The sequence below is a fragment of the Lagopus muta genome, chromosome 3 (genome assembly GCF_023343835.1).
Source record: "Lagopus muta isolate bLagMut1 chromosome 3, bLagMut1 primary, whole genome shotgun sequence".
Lineage (NCBI taxonomy): Eukaryota > Metazoa > Chordata > Aves > Galliformes > Phasianidae > Lagopus > Lagopus muta.
The window spans coordinates 46,689,335-46,705,652 of record NC_064435.1 but is presented as its reverse complement, the minus strand read 5'-3'; the positions used below and the strand labels follow the sequence as shown (position 1 = coordinate 46,705,652).

At 38.9% G+C, this 16,318-nt stretch overlaps 1 protein-coding gene across 18 annotated transcripts in view; it reads left to right on the top strand.

The window, feature by feature from the left end:
• Positions 1 to 16,318, top strand: part of GREB1L (GREB1 like retinoic acid receptor coactivator) — a 128,508-nt gene that overhangs the window by 94,639 nt on the left and 17,551 nt on the right. For all 18 annotated transcript variants that reach the window (XM_048938791.1, XM_048938796.1, XM_048938797.1 and 15 more), the window contains 8 exons: positions 2,106 to 2,432; positions 3,264 to 3,392; positions 3,932 to 4,066; positions 6,588 to 6,785; positions 8,337 to 8,517; positions 9,839 to 10,031; positions 10,460 to 10,593; positions 13,611 to 13,950. In XM_048938791.1, coding sequence (XP_048794748.1) covers positions 2,106 to 2,432; positions 3,264 to 3,392; positions 3,932 to 4,066; positions 6,588 to 6,785; positions 8,337 to 8,517; positions 9,839 to 10,031; positions 10,460 to 10,593; positions 13,611 to 13,950 — 1,637 coding nt within the window. The remainder of the gene's footprint in view (positions 1 to 2,105; positions 2,433 to 3,263; positions 3,393 to 3,931; positions 4,067 to 6,587; positions 6,786 to 8,336; positions 8,518 to 9,838; positions 10,032 to 10,459; positions 10,594 to 13,610; positions 13,951 to 16,318) is intronic.

Below are 16,318 nucleotides of genomic sequence, written 5' to 3'. Positions count from 1 at the left end.
AGAGAATTTGTTTCAGACTCCCTGTGAGACCATGGCAGCATTATTAATAGTAATAAAATGCTGTTAAATTTTCTGCAACCAAGTGAATGATCTCACAAGCAGTGTTACAAATTAGCGTAAAGCACATCTCTAATACTTTAATTTTGAATCTACTATGAAGGCAATTCACAGTTAAAGCTGTGATCGTAAGCCATAATGTTGCTGCAAATAAATTCTGCTGACTGATGAAGGAATGACATAAAAATGATGAGGAAATGTGTTCGATTTCAGTGACGTTTATTGTCTGTTTACTTTACTTCATCACATGCGACCCTAAGGTCTCTATTTTGAATTTTCAGCTGGAGATTTATGGACTATCTGTTAACTACCAATCTAGATTCATAAAATCCTTCCTTCTCAGTTGAATCACTTTGACTGTGTTCTTGCTCAGGGCAAGAACAAGCCTCTGTATTCTGTGAAAGGGATATGCAGACACCCACACCTCATGAGGTTATCCTAGCAATGCCCCCAGCCTTAGATGGCTGGAGGACTATCTGGGGTGCACAGTGAAGTGTGTGTTCCCAGAACTGGGTGGCACTGAACTTAAAGAAGATGCTTTTGAAAACATAACTACTGTAATGTCTTTCCCAGATGTGAATTGTATATGTGAATTGTATATTCCTTAGCAGTTTCATTTTCAAAAGCCAAGATGATCCTTTGGGAACTTGCTTCTGTAGAGAGGCTTTCAATGTTTCCGTTTACTTTAGAACATTTATTTTGTTATGGCTGATACGTTGTAGATGGAGTTTTTTCTGCAGAAAGCTGTTTATTTGTCTATCAACTAACATTTACTTTTGCTACTTGGAAATTTTCAGAGGTGCTTCCGTAGGAAGGAAAATACTTTTTCCAAAAAAAGAGAATTATAATGAGAGAGATATGTCTGTCTGTGCTCTGTAGGCCATAGTGTCCATGTGTTAAATGATGTGTTAAAAAGTTCATCAGAACTTTTCAGGTTGCAGAAAAAAATGAAGACAGGTTTGAATTCAGAAGTCTGTAGTTTTTACCATGCTATGGTAGGTAATTGGTTGGTGACATTCTCCATATTTACTTCTCAAAAAGGCGAAGTGACAACAGACAGCAACGTTTACATATCATGTACTTGTGTTATTCATCCACTCCCTGCCCTTCTTTTGTCACAACCTTAGTTTTCTTTTTTCACTACCCAATTTGTTTCTTGTATTTGGCCCTGAGAGAAAACATACAAACAAAAAAATAGCATTTCACGTGTTGCTGGTATTTATGCCCCCCTTTTTGTCACAGAAAAGCAAACTGCTAAGGTGTAAAGCTCTGTCTCTTTTGCACAGACATGGGACCTAGGCAATTTAAAGTATGGTTACTTTTTGCTCTGCATTCATGAATATTTGTAATCTCTTCCTGAGTATCTCTGGCTGTAAAATAATCTTAGTGAGCAAAATGTTATTTAAAGCTGAGTGATTGATACTGAGATAGGATGACTTCTGTTTTCCCATTGAAGTTTGCAATATAATTTACAAGCTCTGAGGAATGTAGATGTAAAGTTGTATGTACATATGCTGCTTAAATTTACGAGCTTGAAAATTTGCTATATTAAATTATAAAAGAAGAGGTTAAGCATATTCATTTGCATCCAAGTTTAGTTTACTGGTATGAAAAATGAGGAAAACTGACATGAAGACCAGTGACAGGTTTTGTCATACTGCATGGCTGTGATTAGACTGCAAGGATTTGCATTTTCTGCTGTAAAGACATATAGAGGGAATGTGATTAATCCTTCTGTTTCAGGCACTTGCTTCCCCTCCCCCTTGTTTGGGCCACCATTTTCTGAGGGTAGAAAAGCTAGGAATAAAATGAAATTGACAGAACAAAATAAAGGGACAGTGGGAGAGAAAGTACAGAGGGAGAGGGGGGATTCTAATATGCGAAAGCAAGAATATGTCACGCAGGTTGATATCCACTGAGTAGAGAGTGGGTTTTTACATTTAAAAATACTGTGAAGGAACTTCTCATGTTGAGACAGACAAGAGTTTATTTCTGGTTCGTTAACATTTTGACATGAGGTACTGTTCTTCTGTTTGTTTTTGATGTAGGTCCTGACCAGATACCCCTGAGGGAAGAATTTGAGCAGATCATGCTGAAAGCTATGCAGGAGTTCACTCTGAGGGAGCGATCCTTGCAGATGAGTGCACAGTGCATCTCTGTGTCACCAGCTCAACTCCCCTGGCTCGCTAGGTTAATTGCCAGCGTGTCTCGGGACCTCGTGCACGTGGTGGTTACCCAGAACTCTCTGGCAGAGGGCATCTCAGAGACATTGAGGACTCTCAATGAAATGAAACATCAGCAAAAGCTACCAGATTACGTAGTTGCCATTTGTGCATCAAAGATGAGAGGAAATGAATTCTGCGTGGTAGTCCTGGGTGAGTGCAGTTGCAGTACACTGAATGCATTTTCTCAAGACATTGTTCCAGCTTTCAAATACGTTTTGTTCTTCTTATTCTCCTTGTGTAGTTATGCTGCAGTGTGACAGTTCACTGTTCCTCCATCAAGACTTGGTGCACTGGTGTCCATAGGAACCTAGAAAAACTACTGTACGATAGTGGTTACTACTCCTTGAGAGGCCTGGAACTTTATTATTTTTGAGGCAACCTTACAAAATATCTTGGAGTGACCCAGTGGCAAATTAGTCTTTCTTTCTCTCTTTCATGTAACAGCTGTGCCATCTTACATGGTAGTATTGGATTGACCACAGTTTTCTGCAGGTCACTGTAAAACATGATATTATTTTACTCCTATTTTACCCTTTTTATCATGTTGATTTTTAGATTCCTCATTTGTGATTGGCTCTGACATCTGTGTGTGCATGTGTGTGTCTGGCTTGGAGTGAATTTTGACTTTCTTCTCTCCTTAGTAAGCTGGTAAATTAATAATGTCATTTTTTTTTTTTTTAATTTCCCACATTAAGGATAATTATTTTTTCATTTTTAGCCAAAATCTTCCATTCCATCCAAGGTACAAACATTTATTTTGCATATTATTTATTACCCAGGGTGCGAACTTATGGGCAACAGCTGGCAAAAGGATATACTATATGTATATCCAATAGTTCTGCCGCTGTCACAATTCTTTTGAGACTGGTCTCCCAGTCAGTGGAGATCCATCACTGAAGGTCAACGTGCCTCTTAACTCTAGAACAAAAATATTGTGTTGATGGTGCACTGTATTATAGAGGAATCTTACTTTTTTTCCAGGTCAGTATCAGTCTAGAGCACTTGCAGAAAGCATGCTTACCAGCAGTGAGTTTTTGAAAGAGATCAGTTATGAACTCATCACGGGGAAAGTTAGTTTCCTGGCATCACACTTCAAAAATACTTCTCTAGGTGAGTGATTATAAGAAATAGAAGTTCCATTGAAGGCAATTTCTTTAGGGTTGATGTTCAGCAGCTAATGCATGCATGCACGAAGATAGCTCTCCCTTCTCCATTGAGAGGCATTACTTTTTTCTCTTCGCTGAATGAGTGTAAAGAAGTGCTCATCTTATCCTTCATCTGTGTAGTGACAATTACTCATCCTTTGACAAAATGTTTTTAACACTGTTGATACTGCTAACTGTGGTAGGTATGAGTGCTCTTGTTTGTGTTTTTAGCATTGGCTTGAGGCTGTTTTATAGTTTGTGTTTCTTTGTAATCATCAGATGTCATCATTAGCTATAAAGGCACAGAACTGAGATTATTCAGCTGTGACTTTTTTTTTCTTGGAATTGATTTAACTAGCAAAATTTCCTCTCCTCTCTTCCCTTTATTTTCAGCTTCCCTTCACAGATTTTACATCAGCTGTGTGAGAACATATGTATGTCATTTTCTACATCATTTGTCTTAAAGTGTTTCCAGATAATTTGGTGTTGTTAATTCTTAACTAGGTGATGATTTGGATAAGCTGCTAGAGAAGATGCTACAGCAGAGAGGGGAAAGTGTCATTATTCCTTTTAATGGAGATGTGAGTGAGTGTGTGTCATCTCAGGAGGCAGTTGCCATGGTATCTACACAGGAACCAGGTAATGTTTTTACATGCAAGATGTGAAATAAGTGATCGGGTTTTAAATGTCAAAATGCATATGCCTTAGAAGAGTCTGAAGGCCGCAGTCACTGTGCCAACCTGCAAATACTAATAATGCCAGCTGGATGTAGAAATAAAGCAGTCTCTTGGACAGAAAATCTTAGTCATAACCTTCAGTAGTGCTTACCACCCTGTGTTTGGTAATTCCAAAGTCAAAGTATATGATCTTCTGCTCTGCAGTAAGCAGAGTAGAGGAGATGTCAGCGTGGACTTGTCTGACTCTTGTAAACCTGGGAAAGGTGTGTAGTCTTCAGCTTAAGGCAGAGGGGAGCTGTGTTCTCTTCCCAATCTCTCTAGGTGTCTTCCTGTATTTTTTTTTATATTCCTCACTTTCTACGTTTACAGTGGAAATAATAATATATGCTACACAGTTGTGCCTTGGGACTGTCATTTTCCCATATTTTCAGGAAAGTTTTAAAGATCTTGGATTGAATGTGCTAGGCAAGCACAACCTGTTTTCTTACCTGAGATGTGTACTTACTCAGCATAGGTGGTGAGATACTTACGTGCAAAGCATGAAGCAGAGTTGTCTGTCTAAAAATGTTAATTATCATTTTTCCATTTTGGAATTCTTTAATTACTCAAAGTTTTAACGAGTTTTAATCACACTTTCCTTTTTGTATGACAGTAATGGTAAAAGAAGATACATTGAGCTGCTGTGAACACCAAGATTGTTCTAGGTCTAGTATCAAAGCAAATTCAACCTCATATAAAGCTTTGCTTTCCCTGAAACAAAGGTATTCTCATGGTTCACATTAGTTAGCTAGAAATAATAGTCTCAGTGCTAAACCATCTTATTTTAATTCAGATTTATAGTCTCCACATGGATCAGAAGATCCAGTTAGAGTGGCAGCCAGGTACCTTGTTCTGGCACCTCCAGAAGGATAAGCCCTAAGCTTCCTCACAGAACTAATTTGAAGTGAGAACCATCTTTTGATTATTTTATTTTTCTGTTGTTCTTAGCATGTAATGATATACAGCGATGCTTTTTAAAACCTCCATATTTCCTCAAACAATTACTCTGAGTTAGTTTTGTCTTTAAAATATGGCTCTACAATGACTGAAGCTATTGGGGATCAGCCTGAATAAAAATAGAGAGGTAAGTTTCCTAGGCAGTGAGTGGGACCTTTCACCCAAAGTAGATCTGTGGAAATAAGCACTGAGGCAGGTCTGAACAGGAGATAAACACACATACATCAACACATGCATGGTTTTGTAGAATTGACATACCAGCTTTGACCCCAAATACATTCAAATTTTCTTGCATATGAAAACACCTAATAAAATGACTTATTACTTGAAAAAGGAAGTACAGTTCTTTTGTATTAGCTTTGAAGTAGATCTGGGTTTATTTGTATGTTAAAGATTGTTCTTCTAGGAAATTGTTATGATACACAATCTATGAATTTGGGTTTAATTTGTACTAGGAAAGGTGATGTAAACAAAAACTGTATTGTTACTGTGGTAAATACTGTTTACTATTAGTAATCTGCAAGATGCAAAAGTTCAAGGCTGTTGAAACTTGGATTATTAGGCGTAGAAAATACCAAAGTATAGGAACATGCTTTTTCTTTTAGGCATGTATCTGAACTTTCATATTTCCTATAGAAAAGTCCAGTCCCCCCAGCTGGTACTCTGCAGCTAGTACTATATTGATCTTTATGAAGTTCAAATTAATTTAAGACTAAAATCTTGTTAAAAATGGAAAAACCTCTAAACAATTTTTTTTTTTTATTTTAAAAATAAGCTCCCCACTTCAGTAATCTACTCCTTAATTGTTTTGCTTGTCTCCCATTCACAGTATACGTTAGTATCAGACAGTGTACAGACGTATACAAACATATGGCTGTCTCAGTGCTCATTTAGAGTGAGTGAGCTCAAGCAATCAGAGTAGAGCTGATATATGAATGAACTCCCCGGCTGCCCTGCTAGAATGTTTTTGGCAGAATTATCAACATGAGCTCAATTTCCTCAGATTAAGATGTGTGGTGGTGGTTCTCTTGCCGTAGTGCCCTGAGTACAGCAACCTCAGCACCCATGGATGGTTCTCTTGGCAGAAGGGAGCAAGGAGGCTTCTGAAAGAGAACTACAAGCTTCAGGAAAAAGATTAGGGATATATAGATATCTCTAATATATGCATACTAAGTATCTGTTGGTTCATTTACCAGACTGCGTATTACTTTGTTGGCACTGAGGTTTCCTTGGGTTGTACCCTTAAAAACCCTCAAAAGGCATTTTAAGAATAGGATTTCTGTACTCGAGGTCATTTGACAGATAATCAAGTTTTGATCAAAAAAGGGAAAGGTGATGTTTGTGATCTGTGTTAGAATTTATTCTGGTGAGTTATTCTTTTTTCTTGATGATAGAGAGGACACTATTTGGTTGGTCATGTTTACTGGGGGGGTGGGAAAGTAAACATGTTTCTTGTGTTCTGTTTTTTCTTTTTCCAAACAAACTAGATTTGGATGTTGATACCTTCCAAATTTACCAGCCACAGCTTACAGTTGCCAGAAAGCTCTTGTCCCAGGTTTGTGCTATAGCAGACAGTGGCAATCAGAGCCTGGATCTGGGCCACTTCAGCAAAGTAGACTTCATTGTTATAGTTCCTCGTTCGGAAGTCCTGGTGCAGCAGACCCTGCAGCGGATCCGGCAGTCAGGTAAAGGGGAGGGGAGGGAAAAGAAACTGTTAATTCAGAGCAAATATGTCATTGCTATTAGGTGATATCTGATATAAATGCAAAAATAAGCTACACTAGCATGTATTTTGTACACCCTATATTAGCTTTTTTAGTTGGTATTATTGATGAATTCAAAGTATATTCCTTTCTCAGACTAGACTCAAACTGTATCACGTAAGCAAAAGAAGAAATTCTTTCAGAACTGAGGAATGTTTGACTTAAAGTAATATTCAGCTGTCAAGAGAAAACGGGGTGGATGACTGCAGTTGTTCAGATCTTTTATCACCTATAATTGGTATTGCAGTTCATTCTAGGTACACATTTGTTCATATATTCTTGTGTACTGAGCACAGCGATAGGTGCAGGAAACTCTTAAAATAAATGAGTGAGTGGGCAGTGCACTCACATTAGTGAACAATAATCACTTGCTCAAACGGTGAGTTTTTATGTCAGGCTCTTTATCTGCACATAGCTGATACCAAATGCTTAAAGAGCAAGAAGTCTTTAGGAGGCAGATGATAGAATGACCCTTTTGAGAATGACCCTTTTGATTCATTCTGTTATTGACTGATGTGTGCCCAGGAAAGTGTAGGAGTTTCTCTTTGTTGTAGTCAATTTTATAGTCCCTTTCTGCATGTATTTTTTCTCAGCCCAATACTATTTTACTGCTAAAATGAAAAGAATGAAATAGATTACTTGAAGTAGGCGTTACTTTTCCTTTTCTAAAATGATGGCTTGTTGTTCCCTTTCTTGCTTCTTCAGACATTTTATTCACTTAATCATATGTGTGTCATAATAATGCTCCACATAAACCAGAGCTTGTCTGATATCTGTTAAGTGTTTTACATTTAGTTTATTTTATTTTTTTGAGCGAGTGGTTTCTACTTTATTTTACACAGTTTTTAAAGTGATTAAGGCCATGGATGGTAAATGTATAGTTGAGCTGTATCACCACTGTTTGTTGCTACTACTTTAGTTCAAAAGGAGTTCAAAGCTACGTTACAACTTGCCTTTTTTACGAATATGACAGTTGATCATTGCAAAGACTACTATGTAGCTGTATTTTACTGACATTTGAACCTTAACCTTAAGGTAGAGCACAAAAAAGAGCATGAAAACAATCATATTCTTGAAAGCTACTTTTACTTAAGTTTATTATTTTTGTAAAAGTAAGATCTGAGCAACAGTTTGTGATTCTGGCAGGATTAGCATGACCTCGCATGGGGAAATTTGAGTTAATATCATGTAGCAACTGAGTGCTGCTCTGGAATTTTTTTTGGTGGATATATTTTTTTGTTGCTGTTAATGTGAGAAGTCTTGAAAGGTCTTCAGGTGTTGTTTGAAGGAAACCCAAAAGTCGAAAAGCAAATGGCGGTCTCCATTGTGAGAGAAAGTACATTCTGATCACAGTCTTCTTACCAATGCCTATCAGTGAAAAGTTCTGATATTGGCAGATAACATTGCAGGTGACACTGGATTTTTGGATGTACTCAAAGGAAAAGGTTTTTGTTGCATTCTCCTTTCTGGCAGGTGTCCTTGTGGACCTGGGCCTAGAAGACAACGGAACAGCATATCAGAGAGCTGAGAAATATGTGGTTCGGCTAGACAATGAGATTCAAACAAAATTTGAAGTTTTCATGAAACGGGTGAAGCAGAATCCATACACACTGTTTGTGCTGGTTCATGACAACGCCCATGTGGATCTAACGAGGTAGCTGATTCAATGTACTGAAGGAAAACAATCCTCTTCTGATATCTTTCTGTTACATATTTCAAAAGAGACTCTTCTTTGACACCCAGAGGTTTCCCTAGTTTTAAGGCACTTTGTTCCATGGAATCAAATACCAACCTTTTGTTTGGGTCTGATGTTTGTTAACTGATTCCATTGAAGTAGGATGAGTCTAGCTTTGGATTTTTAGGTCTTTAATAAAATTGTTAATAGGGATAAGTTGTACAGTACTGAAATTTGGCAAGAAGAGTGGAATTTTACAACTTTGTTTACTTCTTTGTCTTTTTCCTATTCCCTATTTCTGTGGTTTTTATTTCTGTGCATAACCTAAAAACTTCCCCATGTTCACAAACTAGTCATGTTTTAATTCATGTTTTTATCTTTAGTGATAGTGTTGTTTTTGAAATGGAAAGGGTTACTAATAATTAACTTTTCAGCAACATCTTCTGAAAAAAATATCCTAGGTCCTGTGAAAAAAGGACTTAAAAAAACCGTAGTTCTGTTGAAATTGGCCAGTGTTAGATCTGCAAAGAACAACATACACATGCTAAGAAAAATTTCTTCACATTGCATCATAATTTTGCAATGGAAAAAGAAAATAAGCTAATTGTTCTGATCTCATTCTTTGAGTAAACTGAGGAGAAAAATGTTAATGTGATTTAGATGTGGTACATAAGGTTGTGGGACTCACTTGACAGCAGAGTCAGTAATGAAAATACTTTCCTTAATGGAGAGAGAAAAATACGTAAAAGCAATGTTCTTCCTGCCTTATGCTCCTCATCAAATTTTTATTACTGTGTTTGGTGTACGCTCATTTTGGAATTCCCGTTTAACCTGGAGGCCAACTTGATTCCAGGAGCTGGAAATCATGACAACAGGAGACTATCAAGTTCTCTAATCTCTTAAAAAACATGTTGTATTTGCCTGGAAAATCAAGTGGATTTTGTAAACGTGTTACTCTATCCTAGCCCCATAACTCATGCAACAGTGTTCGTCTGTAAGAGAGACTTCTTCAACTTTGGCTCATTTTGAGTTGCCTCCGTTTTAGGATGGATTAAATTAGCCCACTAATTCAGTGTCTTACTTACGACAGATTTAGTCCTTTATTTAGGTGTTGGTTTTTTTTCCTCTTGCCTGACTCTACCTATAGAGAGCACTCAAACGTTTTTGACATTCTTCACCTTTTCCAAGAGTTTTTCGAGCTGTGATTCTCAGTGCTGTTGGAGATTTTTCTGGAGAAAAGAGTAATCCATTGAATCTCAGGATGTCAGTAAGGCAATTCTTTGCATTCTTATTTCTGCAGTGCCATTTCAAGTTCCCTGTCACATGGTGAGCCTAGTCATGGTCTGGCTGATAGAGTTATTAATTGCAGAGAGGTCCTTGAAGCATTCAACCTCCTTGTTCTTCAGGTCAGCTCTTTTCCTTACGCCTTGCAAACGCAGCAGTCCAGGATCAGCTCTAGCAATGAGGTACATTGGATACAATTTGATGCTGTGGTAAGTGTGTAATATATAATTCTAACTGTGAATTTTAACAGAATTGTTAATTTTACTGAATTAGCAGATTCATATTAAAGAAGAACTTTAGAAGAGAGCTCTTTCTTTGCTGGTGTTTGTTTGCTCAGGTTCTAGCTATGCAATCCTGGGATTGTGACAGTAGAGGTACGATTGACCTGCAGGCCCAGGAATCATGTTTTCCTTTATCCAGGTCATGTAAGATGAGTACTGGCTTTTTATGTTGTGGTCAGACAGAGTTCTGCAGGTGTGCTGGAAACCTCTGGAGCTGACTTTCCATTTTCAAGTAGTCTAGCTTTTGTTAGCAGCAGATAGAATAGTGGAATGAAGGAGTGAATTAATACACTTTGCTTTACAATTGAAAGTATATCCAGCTTTTTGTATGTTCTTGCTTTTTCTGTATGAAACAGGATGACACAGCAAGTGAAGACAAGCTGTACTTTGGCTTGAATGAATACAGCAAATCTCTCCAATGGGGAGTCACAAGTCCACTTTTGAGATGTGATGAAACCTTTGAGAAAATGGTCACCACGCTTTTAGAAAGGTAAATAGTAACGTGGGATGCTGCTGAAGTGTGATCTTAAGTGTACAGATGCTTATCAGCCCCATCACGGGAGGACGAAGACATGATGACATTTGATATTGATCTTGAGATCTGTTGCATGTGCAGTTTTTATTTTTGTAAAAAAAATTATTGTATTTTTCAACATGAAGAAGGAGGGGATATTTTTCATTCCCTTATGGAATTATTAGGCCCATTCAGTGACAATCCATGCTCACAGGTGCTCTTGCCTTTTAGCTCAGCCCTCATTAAGCTAGGTGAAGTTTCATACCCCTTCACTTCTGGTGGCTGTCTGCTGAGACTGCCAACAGATCGGTTAGCAGAGTCTCAGATAAGTGATACCATTTCTAAACCTTCCACTGTATTTATTTCATTAGCTGGCTGTGGTTTTCATTCCTGCATCTCAGAGCTTGAAAGTGTCTTGTTAGTAAGCTGCAGCTGCCTGAACAAGTTAGTTTCATAGTGCATCTCTAATATATATTTAAATGTGCACATTACAGAAACAAAAGCAATACTATGATTTTGTGGAGCTAATCTATTCTGCATATCAGCAGGACAGATCTGTTATAACTGTTCAAGCTGTAGTTCCTGTATTTTTGTTTTTAATAGAACAGGATTGTTCTGTCTTCAGTACTCTTTTTTTTTTTTTTTTTTTTCTCCATTTTATATAGATCAGTACAGAAACATAGAGTGGTTTAGGTTGGAAGGGACCTTTGAGATCATGCTAGATCCAGCCCCCCTGCTATAGGCAGATACACCTCCCTCCAGATGAGGTTGCTCAAAGCCCCATCCATCCTGGCCTTGAGCACCTCCTGGAGGGGGGAATCCACAACCTCTCTGAGCAACCTGTTCCAGAGTCTCACCACCCTCACAGTAAAGAATTTCTTCCTAATATCTAGTCTGATCTGCCCTCTTCCAGTTTACAGCCATTTCCCTTTGTCCTGTGACAGCATGCCCTTATAAAAAGTCCCTCTCTAGCTTTCCTGTACGACCTCCTTCAGGTACCAGAATGCTGTTGTAAGGTCTGCTCTTCTCCAGGCTGAAGAGTCCCAACTCTCTCAGCTTGTCCCCACTGGGGAGGTGCTTCAGCCCTCTGATCATCTTTGTGGCTCTCCTCTGATTCCACTCCAACAGCTTGGTGTCCTTCTTGTTTTGGGGGCCCCAGAACTGGATGCAGTACCCCAGATGGGATCTGTGAGAACAGAGTAGAGGGGCAGAATCACCTCCGTTGACCTGGTGGTGACGTTTCTCTATTTCTCTTGATGCAGCCCAGGATATGGTTGACCTTCTGGGCTGCAAACACATACTTGCCAGCTCATCAACTGACACCCTCAAGTCTTTCTCCTCAGGGTGGTTCTGAAGCTGTTCTCCGCCCAGCCTGTATTTGTGCTTGGGATTTCTGCAACATGGGTGATATGGCTAGAGCCCTTGCCACTGAAGACCATGGCAAAGAAGTCAGTTTTCTTTCTACCCCTCATGACCAGTTTTCTTCCAAAGAGGGCCCACATCTTCCCTAGCCTTGCTTCTTTCACTGATGTACCTACAGAATTTCTTCTTGATTCTGTTAAAATTAATAATTGAAAATGTATCTATATTTTTAAAGTAAAATACAATATCAAATATGCTAAGATAGCAATGTGAATCATTAAGCACATTCATGTTTGTTATCTACAAATAATAAAGTAATAAACGTGATGAATAATAGTAAGGTCAGGTAATCTCATTGCATCGGTTCTCTCAGCTTTTCATAGTTTTTCTGACCAAGTCCAGTGGAAGAGATGGTGGCCATTGCTGCTGTCTTTCTGTTCTCAAGACGTGGATGGGGAAAACAGAGAAGGAAGATTAGAGCATATGCAAATATTATCTTGATGTTGAGGATAAGATCAGCCTAGAAATAGGGAGAAAGTGAACCTGTTTCTTGGAGCCAGGATGTGTTTTTCATCACACTTTACTGATTAAGCTTTTGTTTCCAAGAGATTGGACTGTACCTTTTGTGTAGGTAAGCCATGCAACCTTACAAATCTGAAAACATGTCAGACGTCTTGTTATTATCAGAAAGACTCCATTTATTTTAGTGTTCTAATTGCAGTGGGTACTTGAACAGGAGGTGTTTAAAAATTTACTGATAATGGTATATAGAGATACTGTAACAGACAGGCTCAAAACTTTATTCAAGTGGGTTTCACACTTTCTATTAAATTACACAAAAAAAGGAACAGAGTAATTTGGAGCTTTTAGTTGTTTGGACTTCTGTAGCACAAGGCTACTACTAAAAGTGTATTAGTGCTGGATTTTTTATATGTTATGGCAATGAGTGAACTTGTGGGGAATGTGCAGAAATGGAGTGCTTTTTAGCTTGAGTAGGTTTAATTTCTTTTTTTCTTAGCATTTCACGTTTTGAGTTCTTATCTGTTATCACTGAATGTAGCTGTAATGAGAGAGAAAGAAATGTTGACTACATAGTTAAAAGGCAAAGTGCGAGTTCAGTTTTGACTCAGAGCCAGCAGTCCCCACTGGTAAGTCTGGCTTTCTGCTGAGAGAGTGGGAAATGGGGAATCATGAAGAAATTCTTACAGAAACCACTTAAAGCAGCAGTGATCCTCTGAGTTCATAGAAGAAAAAAACCTTCCGAACAGCAAAGCAATTATTATCCTGCAGTCTTGGAGTGAACCAGATCTGACATGATCATTATCTCCATCAGACCGAAGAACTTTAGCTGAAATTATTTCCCTAAGGAAGATAATAGAAACTTATCATTCCTTTTAGTTGAGAGCAGGGCTTTGCACTTTATTCTCTGCATTCGAGAAATGTTTGCTTTAAAACATAGTTAGATTTGGTACAAAGTCATTGTCTGTGAAAATTAAAGACTTAATTCTTTAAGCACTAAAGACAGATGGGCACTTCTTTAGCCCACATTCTTGGTGTTTGGTTTTGTTTTTAATTTTCAGACACTGTTTTGATTTTGCATGTGCTGACACAGCGCTGTTATCTCCCCAAAGGTATCCACGGCTACACAGCATGGTGGTTCGCTGCTACCTTCTCATTCAGCAGTATTCCCAAGCTCTGATGTCTCTCACGACCATGGCCTCGCTAAGAGATCACAGCACACCTGAAACTCTCAGCATAATGGATGACCTTATCACTTCTCCAGGAAAGGATAAGAACGGCTGTGGCCACATGCTTGTCATTAGGGTGCCATCTGTGCAACTAGCCATGCTGGCCAAGGAGAGGTTGCAAGAAGTAAGAGACAAGTTAGGTCTGCAGTATCGGTTTGAGATCCTCCTTGGGAATCCTGCCTCAGAGCTTACTGTTGCGAAACACTTTGTGACACGTCTGAAGGTGAGCAGAAACTGTTTCTTTGTATGACCATTGTCGTCGTCTGACTGTTGGATATGTTTTTTTGTTTTCCCAAGTTAATTATTTTGTAGGAGAAGGATGAATGTTCTGTATCTTTCTCTAAGGAAGTATACTGTACTTCTGGTGAGTGTAATGATTTAGAAACTCAGAAAAAAGATTGGGTTGTTTCTGAACCCTGACTTCTGAATTCCTGAAGTCAGTCACCAGGTGTTATCTCACTTTTTAAAATTGAATATCAGCATGAGTCAGATAGGTTTCCTCTTTGAATCTCTAAAAGCAGAGCTCAGATCTCTCTAGACAGGCTAATTAGTACCGCCAGCTTATCTGTCTAGTGTATGCAACTGCATGCTCAGTCTCTCCACCTTCTGCTCTTCTGGTAACCAGTATATCTCTTGTAGATTTCATGTCTCGAACTGCTACATGCTGAAAGCCTCTTCTGCATAGCATATATGCACCAAGCTAAACTTGTGCATGGACCTGTAAAAGCCTGGTATAAACACCCACATCCACTTCCTGTATTAACCTCACCACATTAAACCAAATTTGGTTGCCTTTCTTAGATACCAGCCTGAGAGTAGTTCAGGTTACCAGTCCTGATTCCTGCTCTAAGTCTCACATAAAGATTCGTTCAGTGTGTTCAGAAACACACAGGAAATGAAGAAAATGCATGAGCCTCTTTGCAGAGCTTCTGAAGTGTTTCTCTACAACCAAAGCCAGGTAAAATGTCCTTTGAGAAGCCACCCCTTCTGCTTCCTAAATCTCACCTATAGCAGAGGAGGGAAGAAAAATAGTGAAAGAGAAAATAGGTTGTGAGGTAACAGCTCTGTGCTCTGCTGGTGGGAGTTGTGTAGGGTTTTTTGTTTTGTTTTGTTTTGGTTTTTAATTTGGCTAGACTTCAAATAATTCTGGGCTTTGAGTACGGTGAGGATTTCTTTACAGCCCTTTGTCTTATGGTTGCAGCCCCATGCACACTTCTAGAACTGCCTGTTAGGTTTTTTAGAAGAGATCAGGACAAGTGTGAGAGTCTGATGCAAGCTAATATCCATATAGCCCTTGATCTGAATAGAGGACATGATCAGATAGGAAAAAAAAAAAGCAACAGAAAAAAACCCTTCTAAATAATTCTTCTTGTCCCCCTTACCCACAACATGAGATGCTTTTGAACTTGTTTCTTTCCTTGTAAACAACTAGAAGAAAACCTACTCAATTCAGAAAGATGCATGTAAGTGAGGAGAAGAACTTAGTTGCCCAAATGTAAGTCTTTTCAAGTGGGTTATCTCAGTTGAGGGCTCCAGAAAGATGAAGATCAACTGTGAGGCTTGTGCTTGGCTGCCATACCTGCTAGTCTGGCACTTGCTTTTCTCATTATGTTAAGTGGAATACTAAAGCTGGAGAACAAGGGTGGGGAATGGATCACTGTCTGCTTTCCTTGTGAGTACAGACGAGAAGAGACTAGGCTGCTGGTGAGTCTAAGACATGAAATGCTGGTCCCACTGATAGCTGTTGTGAGTTGCAGGGAGAATGAGATTTCATTCCAATCTTTTGAAAGAGCGCAGAGGGAATGTTTGATTTGATTTAGCCTCTTCCTAAGAGCAAGTAACCAATGTGCATGGCTCCCCAGCAGGGCTGTGGTCTCTGATGCTGGTAGCTGGGCAATATTCTCCATCAGACAAGCCCCATGGCAGCCTGGGAGGCTGAGGGCTGAGCTCCAAGAGGGAAGGATCACCTGGAGGTGCAGAATGAAAGAAGAGATAGGAAATAATTTAAATAACTGTTCTGTTGAGCAGGCCTGTTGTCATGGCTATAGACATCACCTTTTAAGCATAACAAGAATCAGTTTTGAAGCCATTCGGAAGTGAAGAGACCAAAGGGCTGCAGCTGTCTACCTCTCCTAAGTACTGTGGACAAGAAATACGTTTGTATGCCACAGCTGAAAGCTCCAGGCACTCAAGCTTCTTTTTAAACCTTTAGGCTAGAAGAAATAAAATCATCTTTGAACCTGTCTTTCCCTGTTTCGTTTTCTAGCCTTGCTTTTTCTGAGAAGCTTCCAGTGTTGGAGAGGCAGGCTGACGCACAGCCAGACTAACCCTGCTGAGCCTAAAAATCTCAGCTTTTGAGGCTTCTAACTGAACCATAGGGTTTGTTAGGTAGCTGGAGAAATTTTTTTTTTCTGTGAACATGTTATATAGAGGATGCAGAATTCAGCAGGGGAAGGAAATCAGGGCTGAGAGAAGAGAATTAAAGCCATAACATTGAAGGGAAATACTACTTCAAATCACATTCTCCCTAAGCTAAGAAAGAAATAATCATGGGTTATTTCAGTGGAAATTTTCTAAAGATAAAATGGCAT